The sequence below is a fragment of the Cibotium barometz genome, chromosome 39 (genome assembly GCF_041138505.1).
Source record: "Cibotium barometz isolate CiBa-2024 chromosome 39, ASM4113850v1, whole genome shotgun sequence".
NCBI lineage: Eukaryota > Viridiplantae > Streptophyta > Polypodiopsida > Cyatheales > Cibotiaceae > Cibotium > Cibotium barometz.
In genome coordinates, this window is record NC_141084.1 from 18,414,219 (window position 1) to 18,432,979 (window position 18,761).

At 41.4% G+C, this 18,761-nt stretch overlaps 1 protein-coding gene across 4 annotated transcripts; it reads right to left on the bottom strand.

Moving 5' to 3' along the window:
- Positions 1-8,801: 8,801 nt before the first annotated feature.
- Positions 8,802-17,891, bottom strand: LOC147615814 (uncharacterized). Of its 4 annotated transcripts, none has more exons than XM_086778419.1 (16): positions 17,739-17,891; positions 17,491-17,643; positions 16,679-16,762; positions 16,515-16,586; positions 16,333-16,404; positions 15,915-16,211; positions 15,036-15,146; positions 14,261-14,383; positions 14,004-14,147; positions 13,850-13,918; positions 13,650-13,756; positions 10,847-10,930; positions 10,653-10,755; positions 10,349-10,468; positions 10,080-10,264; positions 8,802-9,912 (listed from the first exon to the last, which is right to left on the bottom strand). In XM_086778419.1, exons 2-16 carry the CDS (start codon positions 17,590-17,592, stop codon positions 9,525-9,527), a joined length of 2,061 nt encoding a protein of 686 aa, XP_086634545.1. In that variant the 5' UTR covers positions 17,593-17,643; positions 17,739-17,891; the 3' UTR covers positions 8,802-9,524. The 4 variants fall into 4 exon arrangements, with proteins under 4 accessions (XP_086634545.1, XP_086634547.1, XP_086634548.1 ...); XM_086778421.1 differs by having other exon boundaries at positions 17,491-17,625; positions 17,739-17,889; XM_086778422.1 differs by having other exon boundaries at positions 16,515-16,581; positions 17,739-17,889.
- Positions 17,892-18,761: the final 870 nt, after the last annotated feature.

Genomic DNA, 18,761 nt, shown 5'->3' on the forward strand with positions numbered 1-18,761 from the left:
GGGACTTGGAAACTCTTTTACTCGGTACCCGGGCAAAACATAACCAAATTTTTATAAAGGATTCCCACCAATACAGTGGTTGGGCTGTTGGCTAACCCATGGGCCGGTAGGATGGATCGGGGGATTTGTGTGATACAAATAGTTACGATTAAGTTATGTTAGTTAGATTATGTTCTAGGAAGACCCTTGTTCTGTGGGAGGGAATCAACGGGGCTGTGCCTCGCTAAAGGAGAAAAAAAGCGGGCCTTATGTACCCAGTCTCGATCATATTCTTGATGATGACCAAGTTGTAATTCCTACTCAAGGATTCCTTGAATTACAGCCTACTAGGATCATAGATTCTAGAGAAAGGCAACTCTGTATAATAAAACTCTTATAGAACATCTAGTACAGTGGAAAGACTACCCTGAAGATAATGCAACTTGCAAAGATGAAGCTACACTCTTAAAGGATTACCCCCAATTCATGACAAGATGAGGACATCTCGATTTATTTAAGGGGGGAAGGATGTAGCATGCCCATCTTCATTAATTAAAAAAATATCCCTTAATAGATAAATTTATGAGCTTTTATGGTGTAAAAATGAGTTACCCTAATATAAGATTTTACAGCATCCAAAATGGACACCAGATCAAGCTTAGTTATTTTTTGTTTTAAAAACGACGACGACCTTTAAACCTTAATAAATGCATGACCGTGCGTCCGATTAACAGATGGTCTGCCCCCCAATGACCAAGGAAACATCCTGGACATTTTTACCAGAAAAAAATCCCCTCGGGCACTTTGGCACGTAAAGCCAGTGCCCTAAATGTGGGGACCTCGCTCCAAAAAGGACCGTACACACTCACCAGGGCGCCCGTACAACGACTGCGCAAGGACTAAAAGTGGACTACCCATTTTATGGTCCACACGTACTGCCATGTAGACGTCCATGCTGCCTCTAACCAAAAGGGTACATGTGTACCACACCTTTGCCTGTGCACCACCACCGTACCTTTCCCCAGGCTCATGCAGACCAGTGATGACCGGTGCACTTTGATGGTACACCGTCCCTTCACCCGTACTTTTCTCAGTACCTTCCACCATACCTTGCACCTATAAAAAACCCCTGGGTACTCCATGGCTAGTAGCCCATTGCATAGAGCACACCCCTAGGTTACACCCTACACGAGGTCGTACCGCCACTCTGCACCTGCATACTATGTAGAAGTTGTTGCCGATTGTGCTTGATGTACTTGCAGCCCTCACTACATTCTTCTCAGCACCCCCTAATCAGACATCTCTCAGACAACAAGCCCTTTTTCGGTCACCCCACCCTGAGGAGAGGGTGTCCTTAACTCTTCTTCTTTAAATAATTCTTTAATATTAATATCAATAAATCAAGAAAGAAGATGCAAATTTTTCCATTGAGAAAATGTTAGAAATTCTATGAAGGTATTATTTGAAATGATGTTATATTTTTGTAATCGATGGTTAGTATTGAAATTGCTATTTTTAAGAAAAAGAGTACAAGTATTTTCTCCTGGATTCAACACTAACTCTGTTTCCGTGCTTGTGTAGCCGGGCGGCGTCATTACAAGACCCGAAATCATTCAGCCCATGGTATCTCTCATACCATTGGGAGAATGAGGTTTGCCGATTAAGGCGAGTGATTGTGAGAATGAGGTTTGCCGATTGAGGTGAGTGATTGTGATGCTGCCTAGTTCTGAGGGCCCAGGCTAGTGTAGTGAATAAGTCCACCCTAGCGCGTAGACATCCCTCTGAGAGGGAGGCGGGAGGATCGAGTGACGGAGCCTGAGGGGGCGACAGACCAGCTTGAGTCCTCGCCAGCTCTACCGATGATGAGGTGTATAGTCCCGTAGGGTTTTGCCCAGCATCATGTAGAGGCTAGAAGGCTTTGGAGATCTTGACATTTAGAGATCCTGCATTATAATATCTACGTTATGTTGTGATGTGCCAAGTGTTTAAGCTAAATATATTCTTGATAATTTCTAATTTATCACATCATATTAAAGCATCTTAAATTTATTAATTTACAAATATGTGTGCTCAAGTCAACATCTTTTGTGTGGCCACTACAAAAGGGTTTTTTTTTATAAATATTTTCAACCCTAACTGTATCCGCTTGAACCCTGATCTCTCTACTCTCCTAGTATTTCTTCTCGAGTTTTTGTTTCGAGTTTCGTCAAGTACTGAATGTTGGTTCGCAAGCTTTGGTCTCCTATGGTTTGCGAGAGATGGTCCCCTCCCTTGACGGTTTCGGCGGCAAAACCATCAAGGGAGTGATGGCGGCTGCAGGCTTTCGTGGTTGGGAGTGCAGGCTTCCCTTGATGGTTTCGTCAGCAAAACCGTCAACAGATGCCCTTCTTCTCAAACATGTCATTGTTCAGCATACTATTGCATTAGTAATGACATGCCATTGTTCTCAAAGCAATCAAGTTACCATGCCATTGTTACCATGCAATCAAGTAATGACATGCCATTGTTTAGCATACATGCTATATCATGTTTAGGTACCAGCAAGCTTTCATGCCTTCCCTTGACAGTTTCGCCGACGAAACCGTCAAGGATGCCCATGTTTTCAAAGCATGGTGTCAGTGATGGGAAGGCATTCTATGGCATTGCATCAAAGCATTCAATGATAGGAAGGCATTGAAGCTTGAAAAATTGTCACATAGCATAAACGTTGTTAATGTTGTAAACATATGGACTGTGTTATAACCCGATGTCATGTGCCTCTCTCAGGAGGGTTTTGCTGGCAAAACCATCATGGTGGAAACCTGGTGTTTGCTCCAAAATATGGGCACACAAAGCTTTGCTTCCAAAATAGTCACTATGGTGGCACTTGTAGATCTATTGAGACAGATGATCCAAGGCCACTAGCAGAGTCAAGCTCACCATACGCAGCCGGCCCTTCTCAGTGCTCCGAAAACACATTGGCACACCTCCTCTCAACAAAACCATGACGTAGTGAATATATGATAACCACTACACATGAATCATGACCATCACATACTTTGGACAACATAGCCATTTCATGATTTGTACACATTCCAATCACATGACACATGCACACGTCCATCACATGCTTCACAAACATCATCACATCCGGCATGTGCTAACAATTACATGCTACTTATATCATATTGCAAACATCACAGCCATTACATGCTTCTTGTCTCGACTTTGATGGTAGCTTAGTTTGTTGGAACTCCTCTCCTTTCCTTCTTGGACAGTTTCTCTGGCAGCGAAACCGTCTTGGTGGAACCCAATCCGTCCATCTCTTTCTCCTTCATCTCTTTCCCTCCACCAGAGCAAAGTTAACTCATTTTTACTACATATTGTCATTATAGGTGTTGGGTTCACACCCTTTGTAGTAGGTGTTGGAAAATTTTCTTGCTTCTTTTGTGGTCTACAACAAGCTCCAATAGCCATGAAGAGAGGTCAGTATGGAGCAGAAGCTTGTACTTTATCGGATTATTTATTTTATATGGTTGTTAAGGGAGAAAGATATGTATGGCTGTCATGGTCTTTTTTGTTTATGATTTTGTATTTACTTATTATGCATTTTATGTATGGAAAATGTTTTCCTTGCAGTAGGAAAGTGAAAAAAGACAACTTCCACTAGGGGTGGTAGAAAAAAAAAAGATTTCAAAGGAACATGAGGTTGAAGCACCTGTGTGAGTAGAGAAATAAATGCAGATGATTTTGATATTAGTGCTTCAAAGGAACATGAGGTAGATGCACCTGGGGTGAGTAAAGAAATAGATGCAAATGCAAAAGAAGCCAAGGGTAGTGTGAGCAAGGATGTGGAGAACAAAGACAAAGAGGATGATGCATATGATATCATTCCTTTGTCGGTTTCTTAACCATAGGAGGGCTCAGAGTTCTTAGAGAGCATAGCAATGAGTGAACAAGGGAATTATCCCATGGCTTGTTCCACTATATGCAGATTTGTGATCAATGAAAGGGTTAGGGAGCTAAGACAAGACCCATCTTTGTTGAAAAGGATATTGGAGGATGATGGATATTATGTGATGAAAGGTAGCTTTATCTTGTCCATCAACATGCCCGATGGAACCACCAAAGGAGTGGATGAGAATACAAAGAAATCATGGGATAAGATTTGGCAACTAGTTAACAAAGAGTTTGAAGAGGACTTAAATAAAGATAAGAGATGATTTGCCCTCCAAAACAAGATGTTTTTTGTTTGGGAGGGCAATCATAGAACTGCATCATGGATGGAATGCATACGAGAGATATTTCAGAATAACAAGAAGATGTACATAAGGGTCCAAGCTCAATTCATAGTTCCCACTCAACAGGATGAACTAAAGTTGGTTGCCACTTTGCAATGATTGAACATGTAAGTTATTCAACTCTCAAAATGATATGTTTATAAGTTTTACATGTGAAAAATATTTATTTTTAATGAAGAATATGTGTTTACTTTTGTTTGTTTTTCAAGAATAAATGAGGAGGCAATAGTGAAAATAAACTTGAAGGATTACTTGTTCCATACAAGTACGCTATGTGCATGCGATGAGTCTCAATTCACAGAGGAGTTCAATGACAGTGAGAAGAAGTCTATTACAAAGGTAAGAGCCCAAGAGGCTAGCACTGGCAAGTGGGTTTGGTATCCTCTTACCCAGCCAATCCTTGGCCGTTTGGTGTATGGGGTAAACTTTATTGACCTTGTATCCCCTATAATTAGTTTTTCATAAGCATGTGTCTTTATGTGTTTCTTGGGATTGTAGGGAAATGGAAGAAGGATATTGAGTTTGCTTGTAGTAAGATACCTCCCAATTTAGCCAAAGATGAGCTCATCCGGGCAACAAATATTGTAAGGAAGAATGTCATCAAGACTTACAATCGAAAGATGATAAGAGTAAGTTCTAATTGCCATGTTTCACCGCATTTGTAAACTATTATATGTGTTCTCCTCTTTGGATACTTTTATGTATCGACTAGTATTTCTTTTTATTATTTCAATGCTAGAATCTCTCGATAGTTAATCCTGCAATGGAGTGGAGTGGTTTGAGATTTTATGGAAGCTTGCATTCAAGGATGATAGGTTTAAGATCACCATTGAAAAGTTGTATTCTATTTCTTTTGCTTGTTGTTCAATGGAGCTAAAACTAAGGGTATTGAAAATGTTGGGGCAAGATGAGAATTTTTTGTTGAGCTATGGTATGCCACTTGGGGACCATCACTATATTCCTTGGTTGGCAAAGGAGGTATGGATGGATCAACTATTGGAAGATGCAAAAAGGTTTTTACAAGTCTTATATTCTACAAGGGGTGCCAATAAAGTGGAGCTACCTATTGGTGCAAGTTTGAAGGCATATTTTAGTGATGTGGTGGAGTAGATACAAGGGTGTCTTGTGTTATGCATTTCAAAAGGAGATGAATGTGGGAACTCCACCTACCCTATTGATAGTCTACAGGTAACTATCTATTCTAATTGGTGTATATAAATATACTAAAATTAATATGTTGATAGTCTCATATGTTACTTTTGGTGGGACTTTTCTTTCTGCTTTGTTATGGTAGGTTCTTGATGCATGTCATCTCATCAAAGAGAATTCCATGCTTACCAGGTTATGAAGATGTGGGTCACCCTGATTTTGTATGCAAGTTGCGTAGAGCTTTTTATGGCTTGAAACAACCACCGAGAGCATGGCATGATACGATAGCATAATATCTTATCACCATTGGCTTTCATGTGGCAGATGCTGATCATTCACTTTATGTGCGAAAGAGTGATAGGAGACTTGTGGTCATCACAATCTATGTGGGTAACTTGATTGTTGCGGGTGAGAGCGGAGAGGAAGTTGAGAGTGTGAAATGTCTCCTCAAGCAGAAATTTAACATGAAGGATTTGGGTGAGCTGAAGTACTTCCTTAGCATTGAAGTTATTAGGAACGGCCCCCACGGCATCTGGCTGTCACAAAGGCAGTATGCATTGGACATGCTATCCAAAGATGGTATGGCTAGTTGTAAACCAATTTCTATGCCATTAGATTCAAACGGTAAGTTGAGTGCAATTTGCGGGGGTGAGATTTTGGAGAACCACACTATGTAGAGGAAGATAGTGGATATCTTGATTTACATGACGATTACCAAGCTAAATTTGAACTATACAATTGGATTGCAGAGTCAGTTTATGCAAGTTCCTCGAAAGCCACATTTGGATGGTGTGAGGCACACATTTGCGCTATGTGAAGTCTACAATAGACTATGGTCCCTTTTATGAGGCTTGTATAGAAGTGCAGGTGTTTGGATACGCCGATGCAGATTGGGCTGGTAGTATTGTAGGAGATCTACCAGTGGATTTATGTTCTCCTTTGGGAGTGGTGCTGTGACATAGAGCAACAAGAAGCAACCAACAGTTGCCTTATCGAGTACAGAGGCAAAGTATAAGGGTGTTGCAATGGTAGCATGTGAGGTAGCTTGGTTGCACAAGCTACTTGGTGATTTTGGGCTGCCAGACAGGTTGTCATCTATTGTGGCAATCTTAGCAGTATACACTTGGCGAGAAACCCGATTCTTCATGCGCAAACCAAACACTTAGCGGTCCACTATCATTTCATAAGAGAGAGTATTAGCTGGAGACATTGATCTCATGTATATCAACACACAAAGGAGCATGTAGCTTGAGAGAAAGTGTTGAGATATCAAGCTCAACACGAACTGACACTCATGATATGCTTGGGTGACCGTTTCCACCACTTGCAAAACCGATGCAAGTGTAAGAGAACACAACATGCGATGTATACAAGAGAACACTCACAAGCGCACACGCACACACACAAACCCTAGAAGAGAACACACAAGATGAGAGGCTGAAAATTGTGTTCTTCTTCTTTACAACAAAAGGGTTCTACCAAAAGATAAGGGAAATACAACATAAGTACTAAATTACTATGTACATGATGCGATCCATAATGTGAACACGTTAAGTGAGTGAGCTACCAAGATAAGTATACCATAACTCACTGGTGGACTAGTAGTTAGTGTAGTCCAGTTGTAGAATCATTGGCGAAGATCTATCATGTCAGCATCCTACCAAATACGCTAGTCCATTGTTGTAAGACTAGTTTACAAATGCATTCAACAAAAATGAAAGAATGAGAGCTTCTAGAATCTATTAAAAGCTTAAATTCCTCACGTTGAAAGTTTATTGATGCTGGTATCACTAAAAATTCTCTCTTCCTTACCTTGAAAGTTTGTCAATGCTAGTATCACTGAAAATTATCTATTCTAATCTTGGTACTCTATGGCTACATGAATTTTACCTTTTCTATAACAAATTAGACTCTCTCAAGTACTAGCTAGGTAAGGCTAGACATGTCCAATTCTCAAGTATGGCTCTAAAAACAATGTAGTTTTGATGCTCCAAAAGGTAAAGTAGGGCTCTCTAGCTAACGGAGCCCTAGCATCACCACAATCCTAGTCAAGAACATGAGCATGGATGAGTTGCCAGACAATTTGCTCCATCGACTAGGCCATCCCTAATGGGCAACCACTAGGACAACCCTTACTAATTCTAGAAGTTGAACACCCTCACTAACTCCCATGAAGAGATATGGTCTACAGTTTGTCACCAAAACTATGCAAGCACATAGTACATTGATAAGGCCAAGATAACAACAATTTTGTGCTCATTGCCAATGCCACAAGACATGGCACGATTCATTATTCATACCAAGGAAACCTGACAAGGTAGATTGCACCACACAACAAAATGACAACATACACAAGTAACAAAAGTTTGACATGAAAAGAATCTGTAACATGAGAAACAAGGTAATTGTCATCAATTTTTTGGCATGAGGATTACCTCCACATCACGCTTCTTGGCGTCTACACCACCTCTAGGTGAAGCAACTCTACAAGAGGCTGATGACTCCTAGAGAGCCCACCTCCTGGATGGACATTGCCGTCTTCTTTTAGATTACAAAGCATAATAGAGAAGATAGGCAAGACTTTGTGTTTTGGGAAACACACTAGATCCAAAGATATCTTCCATGTTTACCCACTAGCAGTTTAAAGTACAGATGCTGCAACTCACATGATGCTCTTGACCCTAATGGAACAACCATTTATCATCAAGCAACGACACGCTTTCATGGCCACATACAAGAGCAAGAAAACGCCATGAACATAGACTTAAAAACAAGGCATTAATAAATACAAGAGATGTGGCTATATGTAGGACATTCAACGGAGCTGTGTGTGCCTATGCCCATGTTTTCACATACAAATGCACTTAATCATTTGCATACCAGTGTAAGCTTTAGATTATTCTTACCATTAATAATTGATGGATTGCCATCACCTCATAGACCTTAGTAGTCTAATAAACAAATACTCTCTCTCTCTCTCTCTCTCTCTCTCTCTCTCTCACACACACACACACACACACACACACACACACACAAAAGCCCCACCCAGAACATAATTTTAGAAAATGAACATGTGCTTGTTCTTGATTGATAAAGAACAATGGAGGGGGCTGATGGCTTGACAATTCATCACAATAAGCCATTGAGCTCTTCCCTACAATAAGCTATGTTACACCATCACTAGATTTTAAACTTGGTGCAAAAAGTAGAAAGTAAAATTGTGGCAGAAAGAGAAGATATAGAGTGGACATAGTGGAAAGAGTGGACATAGAGGCCTAAACAGTTGCTTTGATTTTACAGTTTTCTGCGAAGGAATATATTCACAACACTTCACAAACCAAGGAAGGTAAGCATCAGAATAAATTGGTAAATCTCTCAAGATTAAGGGCTTCGTTTTCTACCATAATGACAAACATTCCCAATTTTTCTAAAATCACATCCATAAATCTTTGTACAAAAATAGAATTTCTTAGACAAAAATGAATTTCTTCGTGAGTTCTAGCAATTTAGCATTGTCCCCTGAAAAACAGTTATCTTCGTTTGAAAACCGCTTTAACTGTCCATGTTGCAATTTGCATATGAAAACTAAGCCACTCCGCACACCTCCAGCATATTTTGCAAACCCCCCGCCCCCAAAAAAAAAAAAAAAAAAACCTTTGATCTGTAATGTGCACAGGGTTTTGATAGGAAAGTTCCTGCTGCCACTACATTGCTAGTAGTTGGCCGATTTTCTAAATTACACTTCAGAGGCTACATAAATGATGGCAAGACCATAAAAATGGTGAATATGCATGACAGGAGATCACTGTTCTGGTAGATAGTATCTGCAGGAAACCACTCTTTTAATAACATCTGAAGGAGACCACTCATCTGGTGGAATCTGCCAAACCTCTGGTAAGCTGCACCCATTTCCCACCAATCTCTCTTTTTTTACAGATGCAGCAACTCAACCTGGCTTTTTAAGGTATGTTCCATGTAGGAGCGAACATCTTCATCTATGACATTCAACCGTGCGGCAAGGCACTGAACAAGTAGCCAATGCTTCTCAGCAGCAGTCCAGAGATTTAGTTGGGCACAATTCTCCTTGAATGTGCAATGGATTTTGGGCCATGATGATTATAGCAAGGACTTTGCATAGTGCAATAAGTACTCAGGGGTCAATTTTGCAGGTAGTGGAAGCAGTGGCTTTACAGGCTTAAAAAGTTGCATTGGCACAATGTCATTGGGTGTCAGAGACATTCGATTCATTGAAAGCCCAAAGTCATCCATATCTTTATCATCCTCACTAACACTGCCAGGCTCTTCGCCACATCCCATGTCTGAAGATTTGTGGGGTCTTCGGATGCTCTTCTGAAAAGGTCTCCCACGCATGTCTACATATATATCTTTTGCTCCCAATGAACTTTCTAGCTCACTATCATTGCCCTCAAATTCAACGTCAGAAACCTCCTCTTCCTCTTGGCACTGCACCATAGACCAGAAGATGAAATTCGGTCTTATGAACCTGTAAGAAGGGGAGAATCAAATACCTGGAGTAAGTCAGGGATCCTGTTGACTCTGATAAATATGGGCATAAGATCATGCACCTTGCATTGGAAACACTCAAATGATACCACACCAAAAGAACCACATCAAACATCCTTTGATCAGAAAAATGTAATGAAAACCAACCTGTCTGACTGTTTCAGTAAGTAGGGATCGAAAGGAAAAAACATATCAAGTCGATTGATGCCACCAAATGTATTTAATGCCAGGGTCTCAATGGTCTTGTTCACTTCAGTTGACAAATTTTCATTAACAAGGTGTGCTGCTGTAGCCTGCTTCATGAATTCGTCAACTACTGATGGCAGACACAACTGCCACATGCAGATGAATTAATTCAAGCATTAAAACATGTTTACTTGCATGCTCAACCAACACACACAAAACCTTAGAATCACCTTCAGTGGATTCAAGCTGTGCGTTAAAAAATTGTTGATTGGCAAGCTGCACAAGATATCACGCTCATCTGGATCATCTAACAACTTTCTCATTCTAAAACAGAGTACATACATAACGGCCTGCAGGCACAAAACAGGTTTATAATGCATAGCTTTCTATTAAGAAACAATGCAGACAAGTACTACAGCTCCAGAGTAAACCAAAGCTCAGATCATCTACACCCAAAAAAAAAAACAATACTCTGCAGAAACGAGACAAAGAAAGCTAAACAAGCCAGGAGCTTACTGATACAATCTTTACTACCTGACAAGCAGAATAGAACACCCCATGGACTCCAGCATCTACTGTCAACGCTCCTTTCTTGTCATTTTGTCTAGGAATGTAGTTTACACACCAGTCTACAACCCTGCCAAAACAATCGGGGAAAAGTCAATAAAAACTGAGATGCATTCAACCATCCCGTAAGTGAAGAAACTGCCATAACCTTAAGAGTAAACCTTTTCAAAGATGACGAAATGACTGCTAAAGGTAAATGTTTGGCACGGGCAAGAAAGCTCGCAAGATAGGCTGCAGCAGACATTCTGTTGAAAACACAAAAGAAGCGATCAATACAACATAAAGGACAAAAGAAGCGATCAATACAACATAAGGACATCAAAATGAAAACCTTGCATTGCTGCACTCAGCTGGCCACACCATCCTGGTTACTTGCCAATGTTACCATGGTAGTGCAACAACTTGACTCTTAGACAAACATGCAACCGGTGTAGATGATTCCATATGTATTTTGCAATACCATTTAAGGGCCTTACTGCAATAGTAAAGCATCTCATCTGGCCAATAAAGAGTGTTCCAAGTCTTAATGAAAATATTCATACAGAGAATCAGTCCTTTCCAGAAATCAAGTATGGTCAACACAACCATATTGGCATCTACCTATTCATTTACATTTGCCAAGGCAAATCCATGAATCATGTATGTGAATCACTGAATCTTCGTTTCTTAGCAAGACCAGTCTGGCATCTGTTTATTTCTTGACAATCATTTTTTCTTTGTGAAGGTGAACTACGTCTGATCTACCTCTGCATTCCCTTCCAAAATGCACCCGTGTAACTTCATGTAGAACAATTCTTCGCTTGGATGTGCTACTTGTTCGGGCTGTAGCAACCAAGGCGTCAAGATGATCACAGAAGCTGTGAGTCAGCAAGTCAACTTTCTAAGCATCAGTAGATAGGTATCCAAAGGCAAGATCTCAATCAAGATCCAAGTTCATCACTGTAAATATAGCATGTTTTGACAATATGCAGTAAATTAGGTCTCTCCTCCTCTATTGTGATCTTGCTCAGTTTTGAATAGCGTTTAATCTCTCATGTTCTTAGCGTTAATCATATGTTTGTCTTTCAACTAGGTCACTCATGTGACACGTGGCTTCACACTACTCATCATAACATCTGTTTTGAGGTTGTGAACTGAAAGGTGGTTTAACCGTGGAGCAAGTGGTATGAGGAAAACTGGCCTAGGGACAATCAATGATGGAGGAGGTGAGTTGTGTAGGTGAGAAGGAGAGGGGAAGAAGGATCAAGGTCGGCAATCTGATAAAAAAAAGATAAGACATCATAAACCGAGTCAACATGATGAAATGGATGTGGTTTACTGTGGAGATGAGGGGATCAAGAGGAGAAGGTGGGGTTAGTACGACACAGTGGATGACAAATATGTGTGGTCTGTTCCAATAGGTGGAGGTGGAGTGGTGAAGTCCTCAATGTGGTGCATGAAAGCAGATCCCATCAAATAATCCACTGTGCTCAAGGCTCCTCCATGTGGAACGCAAGTCCAGCCTACATTATTCGGCCAGCGGAACATCCCGATATAATGAGGAGATTGTGAGCAGCCACAATCGCCAGGGAGTGTCTGCCATATCAAGTGATCTATCAAGTGTCCTCTAAAAAACTATACATCCTTGACGTCATTGGATCTATCTCTAGTAGCAAGCATCACTGGGTCTACATGGAATCTAATACATACGATAGCCACCTAGCTGTCCTAGCATTGAAGTCACCCAACAAGATTATATCTCCTTGTTTTGCGGACTCCACAATATCTGCAAAAAGGGGAGAGTATGGTGAACCCCTAGCAATACATCCTATGCAAAGGCAGAGGTCTCTGGCAGAGAGTAGTAGATTGCCATATGTACCATCCTAGCACCTGCCACCTGGCATGGCTAGGCGGGTGTTGCGTACCCAACACTAACCCTTGGGATTAGAGACTAATGTAGTAAGGTTAGGGGAGCCCGCGGATTAGGGAAAGCAGGCTGATTTAGATGGCAAGGTTCAGATTTAATAAATCCAAGGTTATTGGCTATTTATGATTGGACGGTTATTTTATAGCAACAATACACTATATAAGTGAGTCTTGGGTTATTATTGATTCAATGTGGTCTGGACCTAGACCAAGAGGCTTACTCCTACCATGGACATCGCGGATCATGGGTAGTCTTGCCGAGAGCCCCTTGTGGGCAAGCACTGGTGGTATGGGACGCCAGGGCTGACTCACATGGGCTCATGGGAGTGAACCTTAGCTCCTGGCTCAAGGGAGGTTTACGGACGCAAACCTACGGTTGGGTGGTGAGCTTGCCTGCACACCCTTTATCTTGTTTATGCCGGTGATCCTTGGGAGGAGTCCCTCACACAGACACCAGGGCTGACTGGCATGGACTCATGGGAGTGAAACTTTAGCCCTTGGCTCGGGGGAGGATCTGCAAACCTACGGTTGGGTGGTGAGCTTGCCTACACCTATTTTATTTGGTTTCTCCAATCTTCTTGGGAGGAGTCCCTCACAACCGGCCCACATGATGAATAATCTTTCCTAGCAAGTATTTGGACAAATTTAGCAAATTCGGACAACCCAAGTGACACATGCCACTACCGCACTGATGACATGGCAATCAGATACAAGTGGCCAACAGCCATACTACTGGCCGACTAGGAGCATTGGTGCATATATATGTGTGGGTAGCCAAATCATCATATGCATCTGTTGCACTTTACATAGTGTTTCTGTGGAGGTGAAGTGCTAAGCCAGAAGTGTACAATGGGTCATAGGGCTGTGATTTGACTTCTTCATTCTCAGCCACATCTTGTACTTGAATTTCAGTTGTATTACTTCTTTCTTGTACACAATACAAGGCAGTAGTTTGGGACTCAAGTGTGTTGTATGTATGATCCTGTCACAATCTCCTCTCTCTCTCTGGAAAACCCTAGTACATAGGCACAAGTGTTCTACCAATGATTTTGGAATTACCGTGTATTTGGAGGTCGATGAGTTGAGGTTAAGATATCACAAAGCAAAGAAGCAAACTTGCCACCACATGTTGTTGGAGCAAGCGAGCAGACATAGAAGATTAGAAACTGCAAAAACATGTTTCTCAACTCATGAATTTGCTATAATATTGGGCAGAACCAACAAAAGTATACCCAAAAATGAGCACTGGCCCAGCTAACCTGCGTAAATTTTGACTTGTATGTATCTAAAATGGTTGACTGGAATGAACTCATTAAAGTGTTGAACACCTGCATGATGAAGACACACATTAAAATATGCACTTGCAATAAAGTACCACATAGAAAAAGTCGGGCTGACTGAAAAGAAGAAAACCTGTTCGATTCGCCCTGCGCCTACACAGTTCTGCAAATGCTGGAGAGTCATGTCCATAAGGATGTCCATCTTGTCTGCAACTGCACAGAAGCTCTGTCTCCTCTCCCCATTAGGATTCGGCAAAGCACCAGCCAGCTGCTGCACCTGTGTTATCAAGGTGCCAATAATGACCTTTGAGCATGTGCATACTTCAAAGTAATGAAAATATTCCAAAACATTCTTCAGTAAAGACACAAGTAATCACAACAGTACTGTACCTCACTTCCAGGACCAAAGGGACCTGCTTCATTTTCTTCCATCATTTCATCAAATTCCATGTCAAATACAAAGACTTTACTGCTGTCATCTTCTCGAACAATATCTTCCCACCTTATCTCAACCTTCTCAAAAACAAAAACAAAAACAAAATCAGGAAAAAGCCTCCTACATCAAAAACAGAATCACGAAAAAGCCTCCCATGCATTCTACCCAAGAAACCTAAAAATTAGCAGCTGACGAGTTAGTATTATCTTGCATATAAAAAGGCACACATGGGAACAGGAAATAGAAAACAAGCTGGAAACAGAACTATACTGAAACTGCAGCTCATACTTCAACCTCCTCATGAGTAAGACACCACTCAAAATCCCTAGAAATCTAGGACCTCATTCCCTCTCTTCCTTCCAAGAGATCATCTCGTTTGGGCTTGCAATTAAGCAAACCTTCTACACCTCCTCTTTCCTTGGTCCTCTTTAGACAAAGAGACCTTTCACTCATTCCAGCCTTCGATGGTTGTATTAATATGTTTTTGTAACCCACACACATGAGTTGTCATCCAGTCCAACATTACAGTTAGTGTAAAGTCAACTTATCAGAATCAAAAATGCCTTGCTCTTAACAAGTCTATGACAGTCAAGCCAAATGCCAGCAATTCACATGGATGTTTAGTCAGGTCAAATGTCTAAACCAGACAAAACAAATTGTCATGCCTTCGTAAATAATTTAGCACTCTTTAATTAAGGTAGACAGTCAAAAAGCACGAAATCAACTCACATCAATCTCGATCAATCTGTCCACAACTGCCATCAGCATTTGATTTCGAATAAATTCTCCTTTAGCATCTTGCTCAAGCCGCAACATGTTTTCCATATACAATGCATTCCACTGGCAAAAAAGATAAAAATGCAGATTAGACCAAAAGCCCAAAGACAGAAGCGATATAATATACAGCAGGTCTCACTAGAAATCATGCAGAAAGGAGGACATAGCAGAACCCATGGATGATCAGGGTCGACAACACTCATCACAAGTAGCAATGTCTTATCACGTATATACTCATAATATTTTCTTTTTTATTCTTGTCAATTAGTGATGTTTGATGCATTGCTGATTTGTGGCTCTAACTCTGTATTTATCTATATGATGTTTTCATGCCCATTCTCCAGGGTTTTCATCCTTTTTTTTCTAAGATTTATGTTGCAATATTGTACTTAGATAAGCTGCCTTTAAGTTTGCTTTTTCACATTTAGGAAATTTTGCTTGGACACTCTGGCTACCTTCTTCGTCTCATAGCTCCACTTGCCAAGACTTTAAGCCTCAATGTGGTGCACTCCCATCATGGGCATCTGCTTTTCCCTTCAGCTCACAACTCTCATGACCTCTTCCCTGCCTGTATCGAGGTGAGATTTGTTTGCATTACTACACCCCCTAGTTACATACGCCTCTTAACTAGCTAAGCACTTCCTTGATCAGCATGCAAGCTCGTAAGCTTTTTTTATTGTGATTGCTAATAAGAAAATAATCAAGATTAGCATGTGTAGGCTAATAAGCAATGATAAGATACCAGCATGCTATTCTATAACTTATTAACTCAGCACCAGAATCAGTGAGAGCAAAATGACAACAAAGACAAAAAATTCAAAGTATACATACCTCCTTATCCACAATTCTGTGGGGCATTCTTTGAAAAACTATAGGTTGTAGATGCAATGCTGTCATCGGCACAAGCTCTGCAATGCGTCCAACTGCAGAATGAACACGATGCAAAATAGCATCCTTCCTTTCCATGTGCTCATTTTTCCGATGTATGAGCACCTCTTTGGGCATCCCTTTCATGAGTGCTCTTCTGCTAAAAAAATCTATAAATATCGGCAACCCACTTGAAGGGGGTAGAAAATTACGTACAAGCATATCCAAACACTGGGCAACACATCCTCCATTTACAGCAGCCTGCTCAAAGCATACATGACAGGTTAACAACCAGTGATCCAGCACACCAAAAAAAGGCCGACAAATATTGCAAATTAGCATCTGTTGCTTTAATGTTCAACTACAAAGAAAATATACTTACTAAGTTCACAACAAACTCAATCAACATATCCGCCACTTCAAGGCTGTGCACCCACAAACTCATTCCAAGGACCTAAGGCAGGAATCAAAACAAAACGTAATATAAGGAGATATTTTCAAGAAAGATCGTATTCCTCATCTCAATCCTATCTCTGATTAGTTCAAAAAGAAAGAGAATCTTACATAAGAAAGAAGCACTTCATGATCTCTCTCCTTGATGAAAGAAACAGCCTGTGACAAGGCCTTCAATCTACACTGTTCACGCCCCAAGTATATTTTAAGTGCAAAAAAATATATAACAAAAAACTAACAACTATTTGCAGCACAGTAGAGAGCAAACTTGTCACCTTGAGGAAATTATCACTTTCAGGGTCCTCTAAGTTCATGTCCCTCCATTCTAGGAGCAACTTGTCGTATTCAGCCACTTCATTCTGCCGCAAGAACACAACGTCAAACAGAATAAAGTGAATGAAAATGGCCAAAGGGTCCAAGCATAATAACCTTCCTCTGATTTCCATGGATAACTCATAACCATAAGCGCTCTCTCTCTCTCTCTCTCTCTCTCTCTCTCTCTCTCTCTCCACGAGAGCAAAGATTTGAAATCTCCACATAATTTTAGAAAAAAAACCTCAAGGGCACTCACACCCGCATAGTTCAAACACAGGAGCAGAATTGCAGGAGATCAAAGAGGCTGGGAAATCAGAGCTGGAAATGCATGTACTTGACTTTGGTGACCCTATAGACTCGTATGACACTATTTTCTAATTTCCTATTTTTCATTTTGTTGATGACCAGAGATCTTATGCATTGTAATTAGTCCAATGGATCTTATTTGGCCGCCGCCAACATTGAAATCTCTCTCTCTCTCTCTCTCTCTCTCTCTCTCTCGCACCATCAGGGATGATCATATGTGGCCTGCTGGCTTCGCTATGATGTTCAAGGACTCATCAGCAATCGTCCCTCTAGCTCTGAGTGGCTGAGCTAACATTCGAATGTACAAAGAACCAAACAAGCGTTCGTTCGTGTTTCTTCCATTGATTTCCATAGCTCGACCAAAATCTATTCTACCCAAATAATAAGTACATGGTGACAAACCTCTCCCTCCCTCTTCTCTCTCTCTCTCTCTCTCTCTCTCTCTCTCAGGCTTCAGGGAGATTACCTTGGAAGCAGCCGTCAAAGCTTTAACGATCCCTTGCTTGATCGACAAAAGAGATTGCTCGCCATTCCCATCCTCTGCAGCGATCTCGAGCTCCATTCCCATTTTCCTGCCTGGTTCAATGACTGCAGATACTCTCTGCGAAACGATGGGAAGCTGCTACAGCGAAATCGTCGGGACGCATCAAACACAGCCAAACTAGAAGGAGAAGAAAAAGAAAACAGAGCGGCGACGTGGAAACCCTAACTTACGTGCAGAAGAAGAAGAAGAAGAAGAAGAAGAAGGAGAGAGCGTTCAGAAACGTGAGAAGACGGTGAGGGCTTCTTCAGAAATGCTGCTGCTGCTTCTCTTTCTTCCGCTGTGCTTCCAATGGCTTAGGGTTTTGCTGACACAAAAGCAAACGCTAGAAGCCGGCGATTGGGGTGCCCACATAAACACGGCCGCCACGTGCGCCCGCGCCGGCTGACGTGGAACCCCATATCCACGTGGGATCCGACAAAGCATTGGATAATGACGTGGCGAATATGTTCTCTTTTGGCCGCAAGTGTGTAAGGAGGGTTTCACACGTTCACGGACGCTGAAGCGCCCGTGAGCTGTCTAGAACATTGGGCAAACACAGTGTAGGCTGAACCTTTTACTTCTTCTATTAAATTGTGACCAATGTTATTACCACTCAGGCCATTCGACTTGGAGTATTTTGTGGCCTTGCACGAATTAAAGCATACGGTAGATTTCTCAGCTCGATGTGCAAGGCGTTCACAACTTCAAGTGACCAAATAAGGGGAAACTGTTTTATCCTTGCATTTTATTTCTCGCATTTCTATTTCCCTACTTCTCTATTTTTCTCTTAAATTCGCACTTTTCTAACCAAAAAGGAATACTCAACATTTACGGGCTCAATTAATATTGGGTATTTCGGAGTTAGTTGGTGTGAACAGCCTCTATGGGTGTGAACAAAAGCCACTTGTCTCTTCTAACGACCCTGTTGTGCTGCAGTCGCCGCACTGCGCACGCTATCCCTACCCATCGCTTACAGCTCTTGTGGCCAGGTCACCAGCACTTAACAAGGTGCTAGCCAAGCCATCGTTTTCCTCTCACGACTCTGTAGCACTGGCCCGCAGCCCCACCGTTCCCATCGTGTCGTCTTCGCCAGTCAATAGCACAGCCATGTTTTGTTTTTTTTTTAATCAAGCCCTAAAGTTCTTTCTCTTGAAGGTTTTTGGAGGATGTTCTCACGTAGAGTATCTCAGCAACAATATTTCCATTCGGTGGAC